The following is a 21,503-nucleotide window of genomic DNA, read 5'->3' as shown; positions in this document are numbered from 1 at the left end:
TTGCCTAGTCCAAGGTCATGAAGGTTTACCTCTATTTTCTCTTAAGAATGTTATAATTTTATCTCTTACATCTGTGTCTTTGATCCGTTTCAAGTTTACTTTTATATGTGGAATGAGGTAGGAGTTTGACTTCATTCTTTTGCGTATGAGTATCCAGTTGTCCCATCCCTATTTGTTGAAAAGACTGTCTATTCCCCATTGAATGCTCTTGGCACACTTGACAAAAATCAATTGAACATAGATGCATGGGTTTATTTCTGGACGCTCAATGCTATTCTATCTATTTCTCTATCTTTATACCATTACTATTTTAATTATTGTGTCTTTAGCATAAAATTCGAGGTCAGGAAATGTGAATCTTCAAATTCTTTTCCTTTTTCAAGCTAGTTGTTGTGACTAATTGGGTTCACTTGGAACACCAGGTGAATTTTACTGTTATTTTTTAAATTTCTGCACAAAATTTGACTGGAATTTTGATAGTATGCCTTGAATCTGTGTACTCTCCTTGTCTTGTTTCTTCCCCTCAGCATGATTATATTGAGATTCATCCAAGCTGTATAAAGTTCTTTATTATTGTTAAGTGGTATTCTATTGTATGGATATACTACAATTTGTTTATCCATTCATCTGTTCATAGCCATTTGGTTTATTTCTGGTTTTTGGCTATTAAAAATGTAGCTGCTGTGAACATTTATTTACAAGTCTTTATATAGACATATAGTTTTACTTTGGGGGGGGAATACCTATGAGTGAAATGGCTCAGTCTTACAGTAGGTTTATATTTAAACTATTTTTCAAAGTGGTTGTAATATTTTATGTTCCTACCAGCAGTATATAGAATGAAAGTTCCAGTTGCTTCATATTCTTGCAAACACTTTGTACGTTCAGTAATTTTAAGCTGACATGTTCTAAATGCCATAATATTGTGGCTTTAATTTGCATTTATCTAATAATTAGTGGTGTTAAGCATCTTTGCACATGCTTATCACCTGTATATCTTCTTTGGTGAAAGGACTATTCAAATTTTCCATACATTTAAAATTTTTTTCCTTATAACTACATTTTGAGAGTTCTTTGTACATTCTGGATATGCCTTTGATCAGCTATGTGATTCGCAAATGTATTCTCCCACTCTGTGGCTTATTTTTACTTTTTTAGTGGTATCTTTTGAAGAGTAGAGGTTCTGAATTTTTATGGGGCCCAATTTTTTTTAAATCATGCTTTTGATATATCTGAGAAATCTTTGCCTGGCCTAAGATTACATATGCTTTCTCCTATCTTTTAAATGGTTTATATTTTTAGATTTTATATTGAGATCTGTGAATCATCCTAAGTTCATTTTTCTTTGTGAATAAAGCGCAGATTGAAAGTCTTTTCCTCTCTTTTTACGTGTAAATATCCAATTGTTAATGTGTCATTTCTTGAAAAGACTACCGTTTCTCCAGTGAATTGTCTTTGTACTTTTGTTGAAAATCAGTTATCCATGTTAGTGTGAAGTTAGCCTGCATTTTCTACTATGTTTCACCCAACTATTTGTCTATCTTTAGCCAGTATTAAACATATGATGCCTTTTTAGTAAGGATTTAAATCACATTGGGATAGTGTTTCAGCTATGTTTTCCTTTTTCCAAGCTGTTTTGGCTGTTCTAGGTTGTTTGTCTAATAAATTTCCTGTGAATTGGCCTTATATACATTTTAGAGTCAGCTTGTCATTTCTTTATAAAAATATTCTTGATATATTTCTCCATTTACTCACATCTTTTCTAAATTCTTTTAGTAGTGTTTTGGGGTTTTCAGTATAGAAGTTTTTTATATATGTTTTGTTAAACTTATCTCTAAGTGTTTCATATATACTCATGTTGTAAAAATGGTAATATTAAAAATATTTTAAATATCTAATTACTTGTTGCCATATGGAGAAATGCAACTGGCGATTTTTATATATTGACCCTGTATCCTACAAATTTACTAAACTCACTTATTAGTTTTAGATGCTCTTTTGTCGATTACATAGGATTTTATTCATACAGAATCATGTTATCTTTAAATGAAGGCAGTTTTATATTTTCCATTCCAGTTTTGATGTCATTTATGTATCATGTATGTATGAATTTATTTATTTATATACCCTTATTACATAGGCTATAATCTCTACTGTATCATTAAATAGAAGTGATGAGAGTGGGCATACTTACCTTATTTCAGGTATTAGGCTAAAATATTCAGCCTTGCAGAGCCTGTTCCATGCATCATAAAATAAGTAGTAACATCTCTTGCATTCATTAGAAGCCAATATTCCCCAACTGCATTATAACAACCAAAAGTGTATTCAGAAATGGCTGGATGACGCTTGCTGGGAAAATAGTTCCTGGTTGAGAACCATTGATATGGGGCTCTTTCGGCTATTTATTTATTTATTATTTAATTTTGAAGTGAGCTTATATAGTTTGTTTTTCAAAGCTTTCTTTTTTTCATTTTCATGTGAGTTGTTGAATTTATTGTTATATAATTATTCATAATATTTTCTTATCATCCTTTTGTTATCTTTATGATTTGTATTTATATCAGCCCTCTCATTCATGAGTTTGGTAATTTATGTCTTGTTTCTTATTCCTAAACACTCTGGGTAGAGCTCTGGTTCTTGACTGGTGGAACTGTTGCCACAGATCCAACGTGGGTACTAGAAGTGCTCATTTCTATTGAGTTGGTTATTATTTCTATGCTAGAGTTAAGAAATACGTTTTTAAAGATAAAATGATACATTTATTCTAATATTTCAATTTAAATTTAGAAATGGAACTTTTTAACTTAGTTTCATCAACTTACATCTGCATCTCTTTTCTCCATGTCAAAAACCTTGATTCTCAATAGCACTAAAATTGTAGATTTAGGGCAGTCCCCGTGGCGCAGCGGTTTAGCACTGCCTGCAGCCTGGGATGTGATCCTGGAGACCCAGGATCGAGTCCCACGTGGGGCTCCCTGCATGGGGCCTGCTTCTCCCTCTGCCTGTGTCTCTGCCTCTCTCTCTCTCTCTCTCTCTCTCTCTCTGTGTATCTCTATGAATAAATAAAAATAAAATCTTAAAAAAAATGAAATTGTAGATTTATTCCACAATATATGCAAAGGAATCTCAGAATAGTGGTATCACTATTATCAACACTGAAATTGCTGTGTTTCAATGTCAGTTGAATAGCTCTTTGCATGGTTATGTCCTCAACTAAATACACAGTTTGATACATTTATTTCATTTTGTTTTCAATATCCAGGAAATAGTTTTTGAATTTAATTTGATTTTATAATGATATAAAATTTTGTTATGATTTCAATATCCAATCAGTAAATATTCTGAGAACTGTGGCTTTTATCTTTATTTTTTACATTCCTCCTTCTCCCATTGGTAATATTTAGCAATTTTTATGTTACTGTTCCAGCAGTGAATGAATATATGTACACATATATTTATGTATACACACACATGTATATGAAAAAATATATATTCCTCATTCTTAGATACGTGATAGACACACACTACCCATACTTTTTCCCACTTTGCATATTTTACTTTCTACTAGATTTATTACATCCTGGAATTAATCCATGTAATATATGGAAATACATCTCATTCCCTTTGATGGTTTCATATTACTTCATTGTTTTGATTTATCATAATTTTTCAGCCAGTTCCCTATTGATGCACATTTGGGATTGTGAGTCTTTGGTTATTAAATTTGTGCTTCAATGAATATGCTTGCACATGCATCATTATATATATATTTGACAGTGTATTTTTGGGATAGATTCCAGAAATAGTACCTCAGGATACGAGAGTAAATTTATATATAGTTTCATTTGATGTTAATCAAATTCCTCTTCATAGGTATCACAGTATTTTTAAACTTTCTTAGCAATATATGATTAGGACTGTTTTCCCATCTCTTTCATCCAAAATAAAAATTTGTGGTCAAACTTTTGGATAGTCACCAATTTTATCTCAGTGAAATCTTAGTATTCCTTACTTTGAGTAAGGCATCAGCCAGAGTCCAATTTAAAAATCAGAACCACTAGGAAAGATTTATAATAAACCACAATTTGACGTATCTGACCTTATGCAATTGTGAGAGCTGGTTAGGCAATTTATATGTGGCTGCTGCTTCTGTGTGTGATGCTGGAGCCTGGAGTCAGCAGGTCAGGGAGTTTAGAAAATAAAGAACGTGTAGTAGGGAAGCAAAGATAAGCAGGAACCTGGGAGGCTGAGCCAGAATCTATGAGGGTTGATTCGAAGCTGAATTAGTTCTTCTAAGCCTCTGACTTCAGTGGTGAGTTAGCTGTAAGAAGAACTACTTCCCTTTGATACAGAGCTAAAAGGCACTTGGTCCAGGAGAACGAGAAGCTGAAGGTGGGGATCTGGTAGGAGTAGGAATGGCTGCAGGCTCTCTGTAAACCTCCCACAAGGTAAGTAAGCATATAGACAATATATGCGAGCAGCAGCCCTGCCTGGTGCCGTACCCTAACCTTCTGGGTACAGAAGGAACATGGCTCCTGCTTGTCTTCCCTCCTGCAAGTCCCAGGAACCCTCGTGTCTCTTCTGGTGCACAATGACCTGGAGCTACATAGTGAAGGGAATCTTGGGACACCTTGCTCAGCCTTATCTAAATTAGCATAAGACACATCCACCACAAGCAAGGTTGAGGAACTTTCTGTGCAGGACAGGACCTCTTGCCTTTTTTTTTTTTTTTAAATCCATGTACTGTCTCTTACTGTCTCTCTTATCTCTAATCCATTTCATAAAACTAAAGCTATTGGTTTTTTCTTGCCAACTTTAGAAGCCCTTAATATATTTGGGATAATAATGCTTTATTCATCTGTAATATAAGCTGCAATGCCTACTTTTTCAAATGCATTGCACAAGGGAAACCAAGAAGCCAACTTCTTTGCGTCTCCAATAAAAAGAACAACCAAAACTGAATTCAATCACCATTCATCACCTTGATTATTAAATAAGCACTAAGCTTTCTTCTATGAAGAAGACAAATGACTAGCTTGTTTTTATAAAGAGTTGATTATGGATTGAACAGCAATTTGTGTGTTTCTAACATCAGGTTGGGATGGGGATAGACTGTGAATGTTGATTGGTCCTTTCAAATAGTTCAAGAATGAAGACTGCATGCCACTAGAAGGCCAAAAGACTGATGTGGGCGAAGTAAGAGTGTCATTTTAATGTTATGACAGAAATAACAGAAAATAATAATAATTTGCTAAAAATTTCTGTCTCCCAACATCTATCTCATTCAACAGAGTCTTGTAGAAATCCCTCTGCGTGAATTGTTTTGGCTTCAATTCATTCTTCATAATGGCTGTGTAATCCTCTATGACACAAGTACTGTGATTAATTCAGCTGTTTTCTTATGGATGGTCCTTGACTTTGTTTCAATTCCTTTGCCACTATGTGTGTGTTTAGTTGGGTAAACACATTGGTGCCTTGCTTTTTCTAAAAGAGACAACCTGGACTGGGATAAGTAGTTAAAAGAGAAAAAGGTTTTTTTGTTGTTATTGTTTGTTTGTTTAGTCTAATAGACTTTTCTTGGTTACTTTTCCAAAAAGTCTCATGAGGTATATTTCAGCCTGCAGAGTATGAGAGCATGGTCCCTTCCATTTTGTCACCAGCAGTAAACATTAACTTTGTAAAAATAAAATTTGCCAATCTGATGATTATAACTGTTATTTTACTGTTACTTTAATTAGCATATTCTTGATCTTTAAAGAGTTTGTGCATCTTTTTATATAATCACATTTGGATTCACCCTTCTGTGATTTGCTGTTCTTTTGCCAAGTTTTCTACTTGTTTTTTTTTTTTTTGCTTGTCAGTTCATAAAGCTTTTTATATTATATAGACATTACTTTATCTGTCATTTGCATTGAAATATTTTTTCCTATCTCTTTCATTTGGATATTGATATATATTTATGATAGACTAGTGTTTTCAACTTCTCATAGATTCAAAAACATTTATAACTTCTTGTTTTTAGGTTTCTTGCCTTGGTTGACATGTTCTACTCATCCGTAAATTGTCCAGGCAGCCTCCTGGGTTTCCTTCTAAGATTGTTAGTTGATGTAATTGTAGCTGCGCTTCCTGTTTTTGTGTTTAGCCTTTAATCCATTAGAAATTTATAGTTTGTATATGGTGTGAGATCCGGAGGCTTTCCTTCTAATAAATAACTAGCTACTCCAATACTATTTATTAAGTAAACCTTTCTACTTTTTTCAAAAAGGATTTTATTTATCTATTTTGACAGAAAGAGAGAGAGAACATGCAGGGGAAGTGGCAGAGGGAAAGGGGAGAAGCAGACTCTCTGCTGAGCAGGGAGCCCTAAGTGGGACTCCATCCAAGGACCTCGAGGTCACGACCTGAACTGAAGGCAGATGCTTAACAAACTGAGCCACCCAAGTGCCCTTAAACCTTTCTACTTCTATTCGATTTTTATAATAGCAATACAAGATAGGGCTACCGCTTTTCCATTTTATTAGTGAGAAGGCTGATAGATTAAGTAGGTTTTCCAAAGTCACCCAAATAATTAATAAGCAATGCAGCCGTGATTGGAGCCAGAGTCAGCCTCCAGATCTGGTGCTGGTAATACCTCTACTGTAAGTATTTTCCAGGCCACCACACTGCCTCTCACTTAAAGAACAAAGAATGCAAAAGTTAAGAAAAAAATCTGTGCATAAATCAGTCTGGGAAATTCTGGTTGAAACCAAAGCAAATAGGTTTCTTTTCTGTATGAATGTTCAGAATCTTTAAGGCCAACCTGTCATCACTCCCCACCCCACACATTGGGGTCCCATGCATCACTCTTTTGTAGATATTAATTGTTCTTCTGGAAAAAAGGGTCACAGACTTGGAAATATTTGGAAATACAGCTCTTGTGGCTTATGTAGATATTTGTGCAGGGCAGGGCAAAGGCAGAGATGTACTCATCAGCCAGAAGTTGGTTTAGTGCACACCATAGTTCATAGAAAATTGCTTTTACAGTTTTCTTTTACACATGAGTACAAGCCTTTCCCCCAAACCATGCAGTATCAATACTTACCCCCCTTTTAGAAATTCCTTGTGATACACAGGAAAGCAGGCCTGGGACTCACATGTGAGAAAGCCATCAAAGTATAATTGAGGAGAGACTGGTGGCACACACTCAGGAAGGGAGAAATGTACACACAAATTTGAAAAGATGCAACACAGACATTTGAAAACAAAAGTGGTCACGTCACAGTATTTGTTCAGAAGAAAACAGACTGACATTGAAGATCAGGAATAATTATGCAGATAATTTATCATGTAGACTTCTGAGAATGGAAGGAACTGTTAATAATTATGCCAGGATAACAAGGAGAGCTAGAATCACCCTATATAAAAGGGTCAGGCTGTTCGAGTTTAACATTCAAAATACATGATGTGAAGTTCTGTGGATGGTGGAAGTTCTGATTTCCTGGTTACTGTGAATCTAGGCAGGTATTGCACAGTCCATTTTCCACAATTTTAGCTTCACTGTGTAAAATAGTTCATTGAGAATGGAAAATAAAGCCTCTGACTTAGGTTCGATTATTGGCTTCATTTTACAAGGGCTTAGAAAGGTCAAATAACTTGCTTTAGCAACACAGTTTCTAAGTGGTAGCACTACTTTTAGAACCAGATAATCACACTCTAGAGTCATTGATATTAACTACCATACAATACTCAAGAGTTCCATTAACACTCTTTCTTCATAATTATTATGTAATTAAAATTATATATTTTTATTTGTATTGCAAATAAAATATGTATGCATATTTGAATGCATGCACACATATTAATATATAAGTTGATGTATACAAAATAATTGAACTAATACTTTGTGGTTAGGTAAAGGAATTTTCAAGACTAATTTTGTTATATAAAATTTTCCCTCATGTATTGACATTACAACCTAATACCTTAAAAGATTGTATATTTTGCATTGAATAATCACATAAAGTCTCAAGAATTATATTAAGGATTTTGATTTTTGGTTTTAGGTACAATGAGTAGCCACTGAAGTGACTTAAGTTGGTAGCAACATAATCAAATTCATGTTTTAAAGAACCCTTCTATAGTGAGAGTAGGATGGGTGAGGCTGGAGAATAGAGAGATAAGACAGCTGCTAGTGAAGAGATCTAGGTAAGTGAGTTAACTTGGACTTAAGGATGATGGTGTAGGAAGAGTGTACTCAGAAGTGCCTCTGAAAAAGCTCAGTGGATGTGTCTTATTGATCATTGGTCTGGAGCTCAGGGGAGAGGAGATAAGTTCAGGAGTCACTGAAATTTAGATGGTAATTGCTGGTCAGTGGGCAAAAGTGGGGACAGAATATACAGAAAAAAAATACAAGGAACTCTAACCTTTGATGCTGTTTAGAGGAGTTTACCCTGTGGAGGAGAAAACAAATGAGCGAGAGAGAAAAACTGAAGAGATAAGAATGCCAAAGGAAGATAAACTTTCAAGAAGGGGGGATTGTCAACATTACTTCATGCTACTGAGGAGAATTGGGGCACCTGGCTGGCTCAGTTGGTTAGATGTCTGACTCTTGGTTTTGGCTCAGGTCATGATCTCAGAGTCTTGAGATTGAGGCCTGCTGGGATTGGAGTCTGCTTGAGATTCTCTCTCTCCCTCTCCCCTGCTCATGCTCTCTCTCTCTCTGAAATAAACAAATACATCTTTTTTTTTTTTTAAAGGAGAATTAAATGATCCTGTTGGGATTTAGCAGCATGAGGTGATTTATGATCTCAGCAAGCATCATTTTGGTGGGAATGTGGGGCTGGAATCCAGATTGGGAGGTAGGATCAAGAATGAGTAAGATACTCTATCAAATTGAGAGAACAATGCTGGACAACAATGTAAATTAGTGTAAGTGAGGAAGAGATGCTTGAGAGCAGGAGGCAGAGGGAGGAGTAGGGTGGGAGAGGATAGCAGTGAGCACACAACAGGAATGTGATGGACTCCAGAACAGGAATTGCCAAAGAATGGACTGTGGCCTCTCCCTAAGCTGGTCTGGTTTTGTTCTTTCTCTTTCGGAGGGGAATGCCCCTTCCTCCAGCAATGGCTCTGAACATGAGCTGCCAATCAAAAGTCTAAATAGTAGTCATGACTTGTGATCCAGCTTACTTGTTAACCAGCCCCCATACTCTACATGTCATCACTGATCTTTTTCCAGACTGCATTTGTCCACTCATGGTTTATCTTGCTCCCTTATAAACGAAGACTGTCATGATTTCTCAGGCTCTGTCTAAGTCTGGAATCTTTCAAAACTTTTAGTTTTTGCTCTTAAAACTCCTCTGTCCTTCAGTTTACTGTGTCACAAATCCTAGCCAAACACTCATCCTGGCCAATTTTTGTAAACCAGGCATCTCCTTTAGGGGGCTTCTCATGCCTTAGTCTAAGGATCACGTGGGACAACACAAACTTTTGCTCGTTTCTTTGGGAAGAAAGTATGGATTCTCGGGTATCCTAAAGCTCTGTTTTGAAAATACTTCCATGGATCTTAAGGGACTTTAGCATTGGGAATAATAATGGTAGAGTGGAGGCAAGGCTACCATTTATAAATATAAGAAGGTCAAAAACTGGATCTTTAAGGGTGCCCTGAAAGTGAGTTTTTTCTTATGAATATGAATATGGTTTCTTAAGACAATTGTACTTCTCTACTGTCACCACATACATATTTATGCCCTAAAAGTAGCTCTAAATCCTGAGATTAGGATTAAAAAATAATTCACTCATCAAAGACAACTTTGAAAGTCTCTGGACTAAATTTTCCTCTTATGCATTCATAAATCTTTCCAATCACAGTTTCTCAAAAAGTCTAGCTTTAAGCTTTTTAAGGAGCAAGGCCAAACATGTCCTGACCTCATATATAACCCATTTATTTGCTTACTGATTAATTTACTTATTCCATGTCTCCTTTTGATTTGTTCTAGAGAAGCATTAACTTGTTCAATAAATCACAGCACATTGTGCAACATGGCACTTAAAGTGCCCATTTGATAGGTATACACCATAGTAAATTGTGCCTGCAATTTGGTATGTCCTTGTGGCTTTAATTGGGAGCTCGTGTTCAAAACAATTGGAAGTTTTTGTTTTGTTTTTGCTTTGCTCATAGTTTCTTCATATGGTGAGTTTCTACAGACATACAGCCACATAAGTCTGTTACTATAATTGAATTTCAGCTACTCTAGGGTATGTCTTAAAACTGCACCCATCCCCAGACCCTTCAATATAAATTTTCAGGTATACGCTAGTCTTTACATTAATACATAGTTTTGATCCCACTTTTGATGTATTTTAAGAATATGTATAGCAGTTTTCATCTGACATGGTAATTTTTTAAAAAAATGAAAATTTATTTATTTATTTATTCATTCATTTATCCATTCTACATGTATTTTTTTCTCCTATAGGCTTTTTTAAAAGTTTTTTTTCTAAATTTCAGTTAGTTAACACATGTTTGTAATATTAGTTTCAGGTGTACAATTTAGTGATTCAACACTTTGATACAAGAGATGGTGTCCATCATACCAAATGCACTCCTTATTCTCCATCATCTATTTAACCCATCCCCCTACCCACCTCCCCTCTGGTAACCATCAGTTTTTGTTCTTTGCAGTTTAAGAGAGTTAAGATTCTGTTTCTTGATTTGACTCTCTCTTTTTCTTTATGCTTGTTTGTTTTGTTTCTTAAATTCCACATATGAGTGAAATAAAATAGAATCCCTCTGTGATACAGCAATTGAGCTACTAGGTATTTACCCAAAGAATCCAAAAATACTAATTCAAAGGGATACTTGAATGCTGATATTTATAGCAGCATTATCTACAATAGCCTAATTATGGAAACAGCCCAAATGTCCATCAGCAGATGAATAAAAAAAAATATGTGGGGTGTATATATATATATATATATATATATATATATATATATATATATAATGGGATTATATATATATAATGGGATTATATATATAATGGAATATATATGTGTATATATATGTACACACACACATATATAATGGAATATTATTCAGCCATAAAAAAGAATGAAATCTTGCCATTTGCAATGATGTGGATGGAGCTAAAAAAAGATGAAAGTTTATTTTTCCTTTTGTATATTGATTGATCGACCTATCAATCACACTTGCCCAAGTTGCAAGTAAGAGTTGAGTAGGATGCAATCAAACATAGAAGGCAAGGCAAAATTAGATGTACACATTCATTATTAAAAAGCCAATGAAAATAATGTTTCAGGGACTAGTGTATAACAGAGATATTATATGCTTGTGAGTAAGACATTCACATAAATTCATAAATTCCTGGGGGTGGGGGAAGGCAAAAATGAAAATTGTGTTGTGTTATATAACTCTTAGTACCAAAAGGAGGATTGCATTTATACAAAAGGGTGAAATTTCTCTTGATGTTGACTTTCAGGTAGAATTTATTATGTGATTCTTATATGCAAGACAGTTGATAATAGATGGAATTTTTAAATGTAGTTTTCTAAATATTCAATTATTTTTTGTTTTAACATATGCATCTATTTAAAAATCCAGGTGGTGGTGGTAGTAGTGGTAGGGATTGGGGGAAAGGTAATGGTCAACATTAACTCTACTCAGAGAAAATATTGTTGTAGAAATCTAAGGAAATAACAGGAAATTCATGGCATTTCTGGAGGCAGCTTGTGTTCTAGGAGATGCTAGTTCCATGACAAGCCCATTGACAGGCATTTAACATTTTGGGGAACTGTACATGTGCATTCTAGAATATGCAATGTAGGGGAACCTCAGTGGCTCAGTCAATTAAGCATCTGACTTCAGCTCAGGTCATGATTCCAGGGTCCTGGGATTGAGCCCCGTGTGGGGCTCCCTATTCAGCGGGAAGCCAGCTTTTCCCTCTCCCTCTGCCATTCCCTCCACTTGTGCTTTCTGGCTCTCTCTGTCAAATAAACACATAAATAAAATCTTTTAAAAATAGAATATGCAATGTTACAACATTTTTGTCCCTTTAGTGCCCACACTTCTTGGTCCCACCGCTTCAAAGAATGAAGAGGTAGAACAGATGACAAGTGGTGAGCAGCAAAGCCAAGTTCATTGAGTGATTGTAGAAAGGTCTTGGAGACGGGACCTGAAAGAGTGGCCATTTTGGAGTTCAAATCTAGGGGTTTTATAAGTTCTTTTGTAGAACTATCTTGAGCATCCTGAGTGTGGGTCCCCCTGTGGACTGGCTGCTCAGGTGTACCCAGCAGGGCTTTCATCATGCACCTGCCTACCTATTGGGTTATTGTTCGTGTGTTGATGGTCATTAGGGCTGACATTTGGAGATAGCTGCCTCCACTTGTGATAGTGGAGGAACAATTAACCATAAAATTGTTTTGTTTCAGGATGTTTTGCAAAAGTCACTCCTGTAGAGACTGCTAGACAGGATGCTATTGTGGTCTGGTCTAGGCTATAAAACTGGATGCTAGTGCGATTTTGTCTTCACTGTCCTGGCTCCCTGTTTTCTTCTTGGGGACCCTGAATACCTAAGTGTCCAATTAACTCCAAACAACATGGACCTTAAGTTAACTGGATAATCCTAGAACAGAGAAATTTGATCCATTTTGCTTAATCTACCGTTTTCCAAACTCTCTTGTTGATGAAACATTCTTTAAAAGTATTATGGAAAAGATAACAGACTGAGTGGGAGAGAATATTAGCAAATCATATATCTGAAGGTCTGGTGTCTATAGTCTATAAGGCACTTGCACAACTCAAAAATAAAAGACAAATAGCCTGATTAAAAATGGGTAAAGGATATGATAGATATTTTTTCCAAAGAAAATACAAAGATGCCAATAACGCATGAAACTATGCTCAGCATCATTAGCCATCAGAGAAGTAGAAATAAAGCCACACAGAAATACCACTTCATGGCCACTAAGGGGGTTATAATAAAAAAGACAGACGCTAACAAGTGTTGGAAAGGATGCGGAGAAATTTGAACCCTCATACCTTCTTGGTGGGAATGCGAAATGCAAAATGATGCAGCCTTTTTGGAAGAAAAGTCTGGCAATTCCTCAAAAGGTTAACCTTAGAGTTACTATTTGACTCAGCAATTCCACTCCTAAGTATATATCCAAGAGAAATGGAAACATATATAAAAATTTGTACACAGTGTTCATAGACCTCTGCATTATTCATAATAGACATAAAAAGGAACATCCCAAATGTTTGTCAACTGGTGAATGGAAAAAAAATGTGGTGTATCCATACAATAGAATATTATTGAGCCATGAAGATAAATGAAATATTGATACCTGCTGCATCATAGATGAACTTTGAAAACAGGCTTAATGAAAGAAGCTGGTCACAAAAGTCAGATTATCACATAATTTCATTTATACAAAATGTCCAGAATATTCAGATGTATAGAAACAGAAAGCAGAATAGTGGTTGCTGGGTATTGGGGGAGGGGATCATTAGAATGACAGTGAATAGGTATGGGATTTTCTTTTGGGGTGATAGAAATATTCCAAAATGTGTTGTTGTGGTGGTGGTGGCACAATTCCAATGTACTAGAAAACATTGAATTGAACATCTTTAACATGTGCACTCTTTGGTTTGTGAATTCTCAGTGACATTATTTATTTATTTTGGGAACAGCTCATGGTCATCTTTGATCCAGTGGGCCACATAGCAAGGGTGAAACATCAACACACCTGAGACAATGGGGAGACCTGCATTGTTTCTAGACACCATCTTGCCATGGACTTGGTTTTACACTGAGCAGGTCATATCTCTCTTCTATGCCTCCTTTGTCCAACAAATGTGTAAAATCAGAAGGTTGGAACAGATGACCTCAAGGTTTTTGTGTTTTTTTTTCTCTTTTTCCCAGTAGTCTTCACTGCTAATTTTGTAGCTCGCAGTGTACTGGATATTTTCTATCTTCTGCCTTGATTTCCCGGTGGATCACTGAAGTGAGCTAGAGATAGAAACAGACGTTGTCTCAGCAAAATGTATTTGGCGTGCCTTGCTGTATGCTTTGTCATCCCTGGCACTCAAATGGTTTTATGTAACTATGTGCTGTCTTTTTCATTATACCAAAATAGACCCCATATCATTGTGTCACAGAAGAAAACCCTGCTTCATGCCTGAGCTTCACTGCAAGCTTGTATTGGGCTCCCAAGATGCTCCGATCAATGTCTCTAGCTTCTGCATTTTGCAAATAGGGGAAGAGTCACAAATTTCCTCCCTCTTGGCCCTTGGAAGGCTGCCTTGCTCTGGAAGTTCCAGTCCAAGGCATTTCATGATTCATCCCTGGTCTTTTATCCCACACAGAAAAGGGCTACTTTGCTCTAGACTGTTGTTCCATTTGCTCATACCCATTTCCTGCCAATGTAACTATTTCCCCCAAAGAAAATAAAAGATGTTCTGAGTCGTTCATTAATTTCTGCATGTGGAATGAATTCAGAATTGATGTGTGGAGCCCAGCAGGAACGAGGTGATGACCAAAATGGGAAAGGATGACCCAAAAAGCAATCTCTTGCAATGAACAATTAATTATTAAAAATGGGAGCCCAAGTACATTATATTACTAAATCAATCAGCCTGAGCTTACAGGCTTAATAAAATTAGTGAGTTTAAAGCCAATTTATTAGAAATAGGTTACTGTTTTCCATTTGAAGCCTATACCATTTGCTAGGGAGAATAAAGATTTGGATAATCATATCTTCCCCGGATTATAAATATACAACCATTAGTAAATTATTTATGGAATATTTACACATATGCATGTCTGTATCTTTTCTTTTAATTTCTAAAAGCACAGAACAATTGCCTGTGCTCATTGCTGAGTGTATTAGATGTTCATTCTTATTTTTTAGAAAACAAGCAAATAAACATATTTATAAATAAAATGTGTCTTTCTTAAAGATTTGAAGACAGGATGCCCTGAATGAATAAATAATGGCTAAATGGTTATTTTGCACTTGGCTAATAAAGAGAATGATATTCTTTAAGAGAAAAAGGAGAAACATTAGTTCGTGCGAATCTGAAAACTATATACATGGCTCAACAAAAAGTTTGTACCTGGGGCAGCCTGGGTGGCTCAGCGGTTTAGCGCCACCTTCAGTCCAGGGCGTGATCCTGGGGATCCCGGATCGATTCCCAGGTCGGGCTCCCTGCATGGAGCCTGCTTCTCCCTCTGCCTGTGTCTCTGCCTCTCTCTCTCTCTCTCTCTCTCGCCCTGTGTCTCTCATGAATAAATAAATAAAATCTTATAAAAGAAAAAGTTTGCGCTCTGTTACGTCCCGTTCGACAGACAGCCGCGTCCTCTGGTTGCAGCGCCAGCGCGTCCCGAGACACATGGTGAAGGTCGGAGTGAAGGATTTGGCGTATTGGGCGCCTGGTCTCCAGGCTGCTTTTAACTCTGGCAAAGTGGATATTGTCGCCATCAATGACCCTTCATGATCTCAACTACATTGGTGTACATGTTCCTGTATGATTCTACCACGGCAAATTCCACGGCCAGTCAAGGCTGAGAACGGGAAACTTGTCATCAACGGGATCAATCTGGAGAAGATCTGCCAACATCTATTTTCTGGAGCTGAGATGTTTGGCATGGGTCTTCAACAATGGAGAAGGCTGGCGGCCTAGAACTGTGGGCAAGGTCATCCCTGAGCTGAACGGGAAGCTCACTGGCATGGCCTTCCGTGTCCCCACCCCCAATGTGTCAGTTGTGGATCTGACCTGCCGCCTGGAGAAAGCTGCCAAATATGATGACATCAAGAAGGTAGTGAAGCAGGCATCGGAGGGCCCCCTCAAGGGCATCCTGGGCTACACTGAAGACCAGGTTGTCTCCTGTGACTTCAACAGTGACACCCACTCTTCCACCTTTGACGCTGGGGCTGGTATTGCCCTTAATGACCATTTTGTCAAGCTCATTTCCTGGTATGACAATGAATTCGGTTACAGCAACCGGGTGGTGGACCTCATGGTCCACATGGCCTCCAAGGAATAAGAGCCTCCTGGACCACCAGCCCCAGCAAGAACAAGAGGAAGAGAGAGGCCCTCAGCTGCTGGGGAGTCCCTGCCCCAACTTAATCCCCCAACACACTGAGAATCTCCTGACCTCCAATTTACATCCTAGACCCTGAGGAAGGGGAGGGGCTTGGGGAGCCCTACCTTGTCATGTACCATCAATAAAATATACTGTACCCAGCCAAAAAAAAAAAAAAAAAAAAAAAAAAAAAGAAAAAGTTTTCACCTGAAAAGTGTTTGAAGTTAAAATAGTTCTGATTCACGCGGGTAATTTTTTCTCTTCACTTTGCAGCTCTCAATGTCTTTTTTCCCTCTTCTCCCAGTTTCTTTTCTAACTTAGTACCTTTGTGGAATCTCCTTCCTCCTTTTAGTCCTTTTAATCCACGTAGAAGACCAAAAGTAATTGTCAGAACAAGAATTGTCCAGTAGCAAAATAGCAGAGTTTATATGCAAATAACCAAATGAATATGCCTCCTCCACACGAAAACAATAAAACTGCCAATGTCTATGATTTCTGGAAATTACTTCTATTTTTTCTTGAACTGGAGCTTTGCTCTTCTACAAGGAGCCAAGGTCAAAAGCTTTCCTATTCTAAAATCATACAGGAGTGAGTTTGGAAATCTTATACAACACGCACACACACATACACACACACAGGTTATTTTCAGGCTTACCTTTTATGTGTTCACAAATGCAGTATTTAAAGAGGACAGCATTTGGAACAATGTAGATATGTTTGAGACCTCCTCTAGAGGCTGCAAGTATGAAGATGTTGAACAGTCCTCACTAGAAAAGGTGAGCTCCATGAAGGCAGGGATTTTTTTTGTGTGTGTGTCTGTTTTGGTCATGGCAATGTTTTCTGTGCTTAGAGTAGGGCTTGACACATAGAAGGCGCTCAATAAATATTTCTAAAATGGAAAGGGCAGTTAGCCGCATGGGTCCAAAGAGAAAATCCTAAGGTATTTATTTTAAAGTCTCTTGGCAATGAGTTCTATTGGTTCCCTTTAACGCAAAATCCTTGCTTTTAGGAAGTGACTTTTTGAACAGGTAATAAAATTTCCACTAAAAATTAGGAAATGTTTCATCCACATTGATTTCCTATGTCAAGCTTTAAAGTCCAGGTGTTTTATTTATTTATTTTTAGAGTAATATTTGGGAAAAAAAGGAAGACAATCCTGTAAAAATGTCAATTCATTTTGACATTTGATGGCAGATGAGCTAAATTGACTATAGGTTCTACACATCCCAATAAACAACGTTGTCAAAATTTACAAGGTATTCTAAAATATACATAAAAATCAAAGGACCTATATAGTCAAAACAATTAAAAAAATAACACTGTTGAAGGACTTATATTACTTCATTTCAAAACTTATTATAAAGTTATAGGAATCAAGACTGTAGTATTGGCATAAGGATAGACAGGTCCATGGAACACAATAGAAAGCCCAGAAATAGACTTCCACATTCAATTGATATTCATTTAATGAATACTGCTCAGTAATAAAAAAGAAATAGATTATCGATAAGCCAGTCAACACAGATGAATCTCAAAAGCAATATGTGAAGAAGACATAAGCAATACATACAGTTCGGTTCCATTTATTTTATTTTATTATTTTATTTTATTTTATTTTATTTTATTTTTTAAAGATTTATTTATTTATTTATTTATTTATTTATTTATTTATTTATTGAGAGAGACAGAGAGAGAGAGAGAGGCAGAGACACAGGCAGAGGGAGAAGCAGGCTCCATGCAGGAAGCCTGACGCGGAACTCGATTCCGGGTCCCCAGGATCACACCCCGGGCTGCAGGCGGTGCTTAACTGCTGCGCCACCGGGGCTGCCCCATTTATGAGATTTTAGAACAAAAAAACTGTACTATGAAGAAAGACACATGAACAGTGTTTAACTATAGGTGATAAAATTGGGGGAATGATAGAAATATCTTATATCTTATGTTGATTACCCAAGTATAGGAATTTATCAAAACAAACTAAGTTATACCTTATGTACAACCCCCCCCCATCATTTTGAGAAGTACCCACACTTTATGTCATAGAAGGTAGATGTTCTTTTTGTGTAAAAGAAGATAAGTGAGTATGCAAACAATCATAATCTATTAAGAATAATTTTGTGGGCTCTCTAAAAATCATAATTATTGGAAAATATTGAAAGGAGATTTTAATCTTATTTATTTAAAAAATATTTTATTTATTTACTCATGAGAGACAGAGTCAGAGAGAGGCAGAGACATAGGCAGAGGGAGAAGCAGGCTCTCTGCCCGGAGCCTGATGCGGGACTTGATCCCAGGACCCCAGGATCATGACCTGAGCTTAAGGCAGACACTCAACCACTGAGCCACCCAAGTGCCCCTGAAAGGAGATTCTAAAACAGAGAATGACATAAGAAAACCTATCATCGGCCACTCTTAAAAACATATTGTCAGTTTCATAATCTACTCCTAAATGAGTCAGGTCAAACTTTTAAAGATAAGATATCGAAGAAAAAATCAAACGTCCCAGCAGCTAAGTAACTCTGTGTAAGGATGCACTTATGTTACTGGTTTGTATGCTGCCTCCTAAGGCTGTGGAATTTCCTTCGGCAGACAAGGAAGTACTGGTTGGGATAAAGAAAGACTAACTAAAGCCTATAGGAGACTGCCTTCTCTACCAAAATCATACTAAATAATTTATTTTTCAGTAAGACTATGAGAAAGAAAGTTCTTTAGCAAACTCTAATGCTTATTAGCTAAGGTAGTTAAAATCATCTGGAATTTCCCCCTGTCCTAATTTAAATATTTTCTTGTGCATCGACATCACTCACACATTTTTCTAAGTTTTGTTTATATTTGATCCTGTGATTTTGACTAATTCTGGGGAAAAAGTGAAATTCTATATTTAGAACTTTGACTCTAAAAAAAAAAAACACCTTTGAATCTGAGGGATACCTGGGTGGCTCAGTTGGTTAAGCATCTGCCTTTGGCTTGAGTCATGATCCCAGGGTTCCAATCCAGTCCCCCATTGAGCTCCCTGCTAAGTGGGGAGTCTGCTTCTCCCTCTGCCCTTCCCTGTCCTTGTGTGTGCACATGCACTCTCTCTGTCTCTCTCAAATAAATACATTTTTTCTAAAGGACTTTGTTTTTTTTTTTTAAATTTTTTATTTATTTATGATAGTCACAGAGAGAGAGAGAGAGGCAGAGACAAAGGCAGAGGGAGAAGCAGGCTCCATGCACCAGGAGCCCGACGTGGGACTCGATCCCGGGTCTCCAGGATCGTGCCCTGGGCCAAAGGCAGGTGCCAAACTGCTACGCCACCCAGGGTTCCCTTTCTAAAGGACTTTGAATCTGAGGTTGGATTCCCCAGAAGTGGCTTGAGGCTTCATGTTCAGGAGGTGCTCACAGGGAAATCTCAAAGGCATGGGGCAGGGTGGTGGGAGGAGAATGCAAGCAAGAAGGCAGTCGTGTGCAGGGTCCACTCCATGAGTGGTAAATTCGGCCTGGCCCTTCGGGAGAAATATGGACAGTAAGCTTCATCTCACGGTGATCCAGGACTCCAGTGAGGCCTGAAGGCTGGTGGCCTTGTAGACTGCTGCTCCTGGCCACCACTCCCAGGTACTCAGGCTCTCCATCCACAGGAGTGGAGTGGGTTCCTCTGAGAAAGAGTGGGAGCTGCTATTGCTGGAAGCAAAACCACACTGGAGTGGTGCCTCAATATGGTAGAGAGACCTGAAGCACCAACTTTATTTTGGAACACCAATATTATTACCTGTTAAACACTAAAGCATTCTCTAAATGTTTTGCCACCCTTTTGTTTACCGTGATATATTTGGATTTGTTTCCTTCTTGTATCTCTTGTGCTCTCTTTACTATGTTTGTGCCCACTTTGTGCTTCTTTTTTCCCCCTCTGTCTGGTTTCTTTTGAATTGTTTGGATGTTCTTTCTTCTTTTCTCCCCTTCGTACTGGTTTGAAAATCATGCTTTCTCTTCTGTTCTCTCAGTGGTTGCCCTTGGATCTTTGCCATTCACATTTTACTGATGAGATACCAAGTTACTGGTGTTTCTATCATTTCTCTAAACACATAGAAGCCTTAGGCTCCTTCAGTTCTTATTATCCCCTTACAGTTTCTCTGTCATTTTTGTACACTGTTCTTTTTTTGTTTTAACCCTCCCTTTGGCTGCTGCTGCTAATTGTGTAGTCAATGCTTATCTAGATTCAGCAACATGACGACTCACTGCTGCCATGTGCAAATGGCTCCATCTTTCTGGATTCAGTTTTCACAATCCTGAGGTACATCCCTTAGGAGCTGATTTCTTTCTTCTCTCAACGAATATTCATTGTATGTTTCCTCTGTGAGAGGAGTATTCTAGGCAACAAAGATTAAGCTGGGGAGGACACAGAGAAACCTCCTGCCCTCATGTGACTGTTGTGAGAATGGTGGTAAACTCTGAGCATCCGTCTGCTATGACTGCATTGTCTTCTCATTCTGAAATGGTAGTTGAGGATATAGCCTCTAGATTGATCACATTTTCCCTCAGCATCCTGGGGGTTACCGTGGTAGAATCAATTCCTCTCCCTTCTTCAGGGGTCTTCTGTCTCTCTTCTCCAGCTAATTTTGATTGTCTTTGTTTTGTGTTTTCTGATTTCACTACTATATATCTATGCCTAGAATTATTTTTATTTACTTTCCTCTGAACTTGAAATGTTTTTCTGGTGTAAGGATTCATGTTTTTCTCTAACTCTGGAGAACTCAAGAATTTTCTTTCCAAGGGTTGTTTCTCTCCATTCTTTCTATTCTTACCTTCTGGTGCCCCTATTAGGCACAGGCTTGTTTAATTAATTAATTAATTAATTAATTTTAAGAGATGTGAGGAGGAGCTGAGGGAGAGAGAGAAAGAGAATCTTAAGCAGGCTCCATGCCCAGGTCAAATCCCAAGAAAAGACTCTTTTCTTTTGAGTGATTAAATGTTCTTTGAGTGATTAAATGACTATGTGTTTCAAGAAACAAATGAGAAATTGGTAATCAATTCAGTGCAAACTACCATGCCAAAGGCCAGACAAAGAAAGGGACTGTGACATTAGTAATGACAAAGGCATTTTCTTGCAGTTAATCCTCCTGGAAGATCATCAGGTTAAGACAACAAAAAGCAAAACATGCGCAGCGATGTTCCAACTCCAGTGTGCTCCTGAACCATTGGGCGCACTGTGTAGATTTATAAGAAATAGCAGCCTGGACAACCAGCTAAATACTAAAGGCATGTAACAGTCTCTTCCAGAAGGGGAGAACCCTCCATCATGAGTCGTTGGATAGATGTTTATGGCTGGGAAATACTGTAACCCTGTAATTTGGCTCCTGAAGGCCACATTCTTCTTTGGGACAGAAGCCACAGGTCAATTATTGCAGTTGGTGAGCTTTTCTTTTGGGTGTGAATCAGGAC

At 37.4% G+C, this 21,503-nt stretch overlaps 1 protein-coding gene and 1 long non-coding RNA gene across 2 annotated transcripts in view; both read left to right on the top strand.

The window, feature by feature from the left end:
* Positions 1–21,503, top strand: part of LOC121488981 — an 88,282-nt gene that overhangs the window by 49,083 nt on the left and 17,696 nt on the right. The window lies entirely within an intron of this gene.
* Positions 15,729–16,088, top strand: LOC121488980 (glyceraldehyde-3-phosphate dehydrogenase-like). The gene has a single exon (XM_041751354.1). The coding sequence runs from the start codon at positions 15,729–15,731 to the stop codon at positions 16,044–16,046; it is 318 nt and encodes a 105-aa protein (XP_041607288.1). The 3' UTR covers positions 16,047–16,088.

The sequence above is a fragment of the Vulpes lagopus genome, chromosome 4 (assembly GCF_018345385.1).
Source record: "Vulpes lagopus strain Blue_001 chromosome 4, ASM1834538v1, whole genome shotgun sequence".
Lineage (NCBI taxonomy): Eukaryota > Metazoa > Chordata > Mammalia > Carnivora > Canidae > Vulpes > Vulpes lagopus.
Note: the sequence above shows the minus strand (reverse complement) of the source record. Positions and strands in the feature narration are given on the sequence as shown.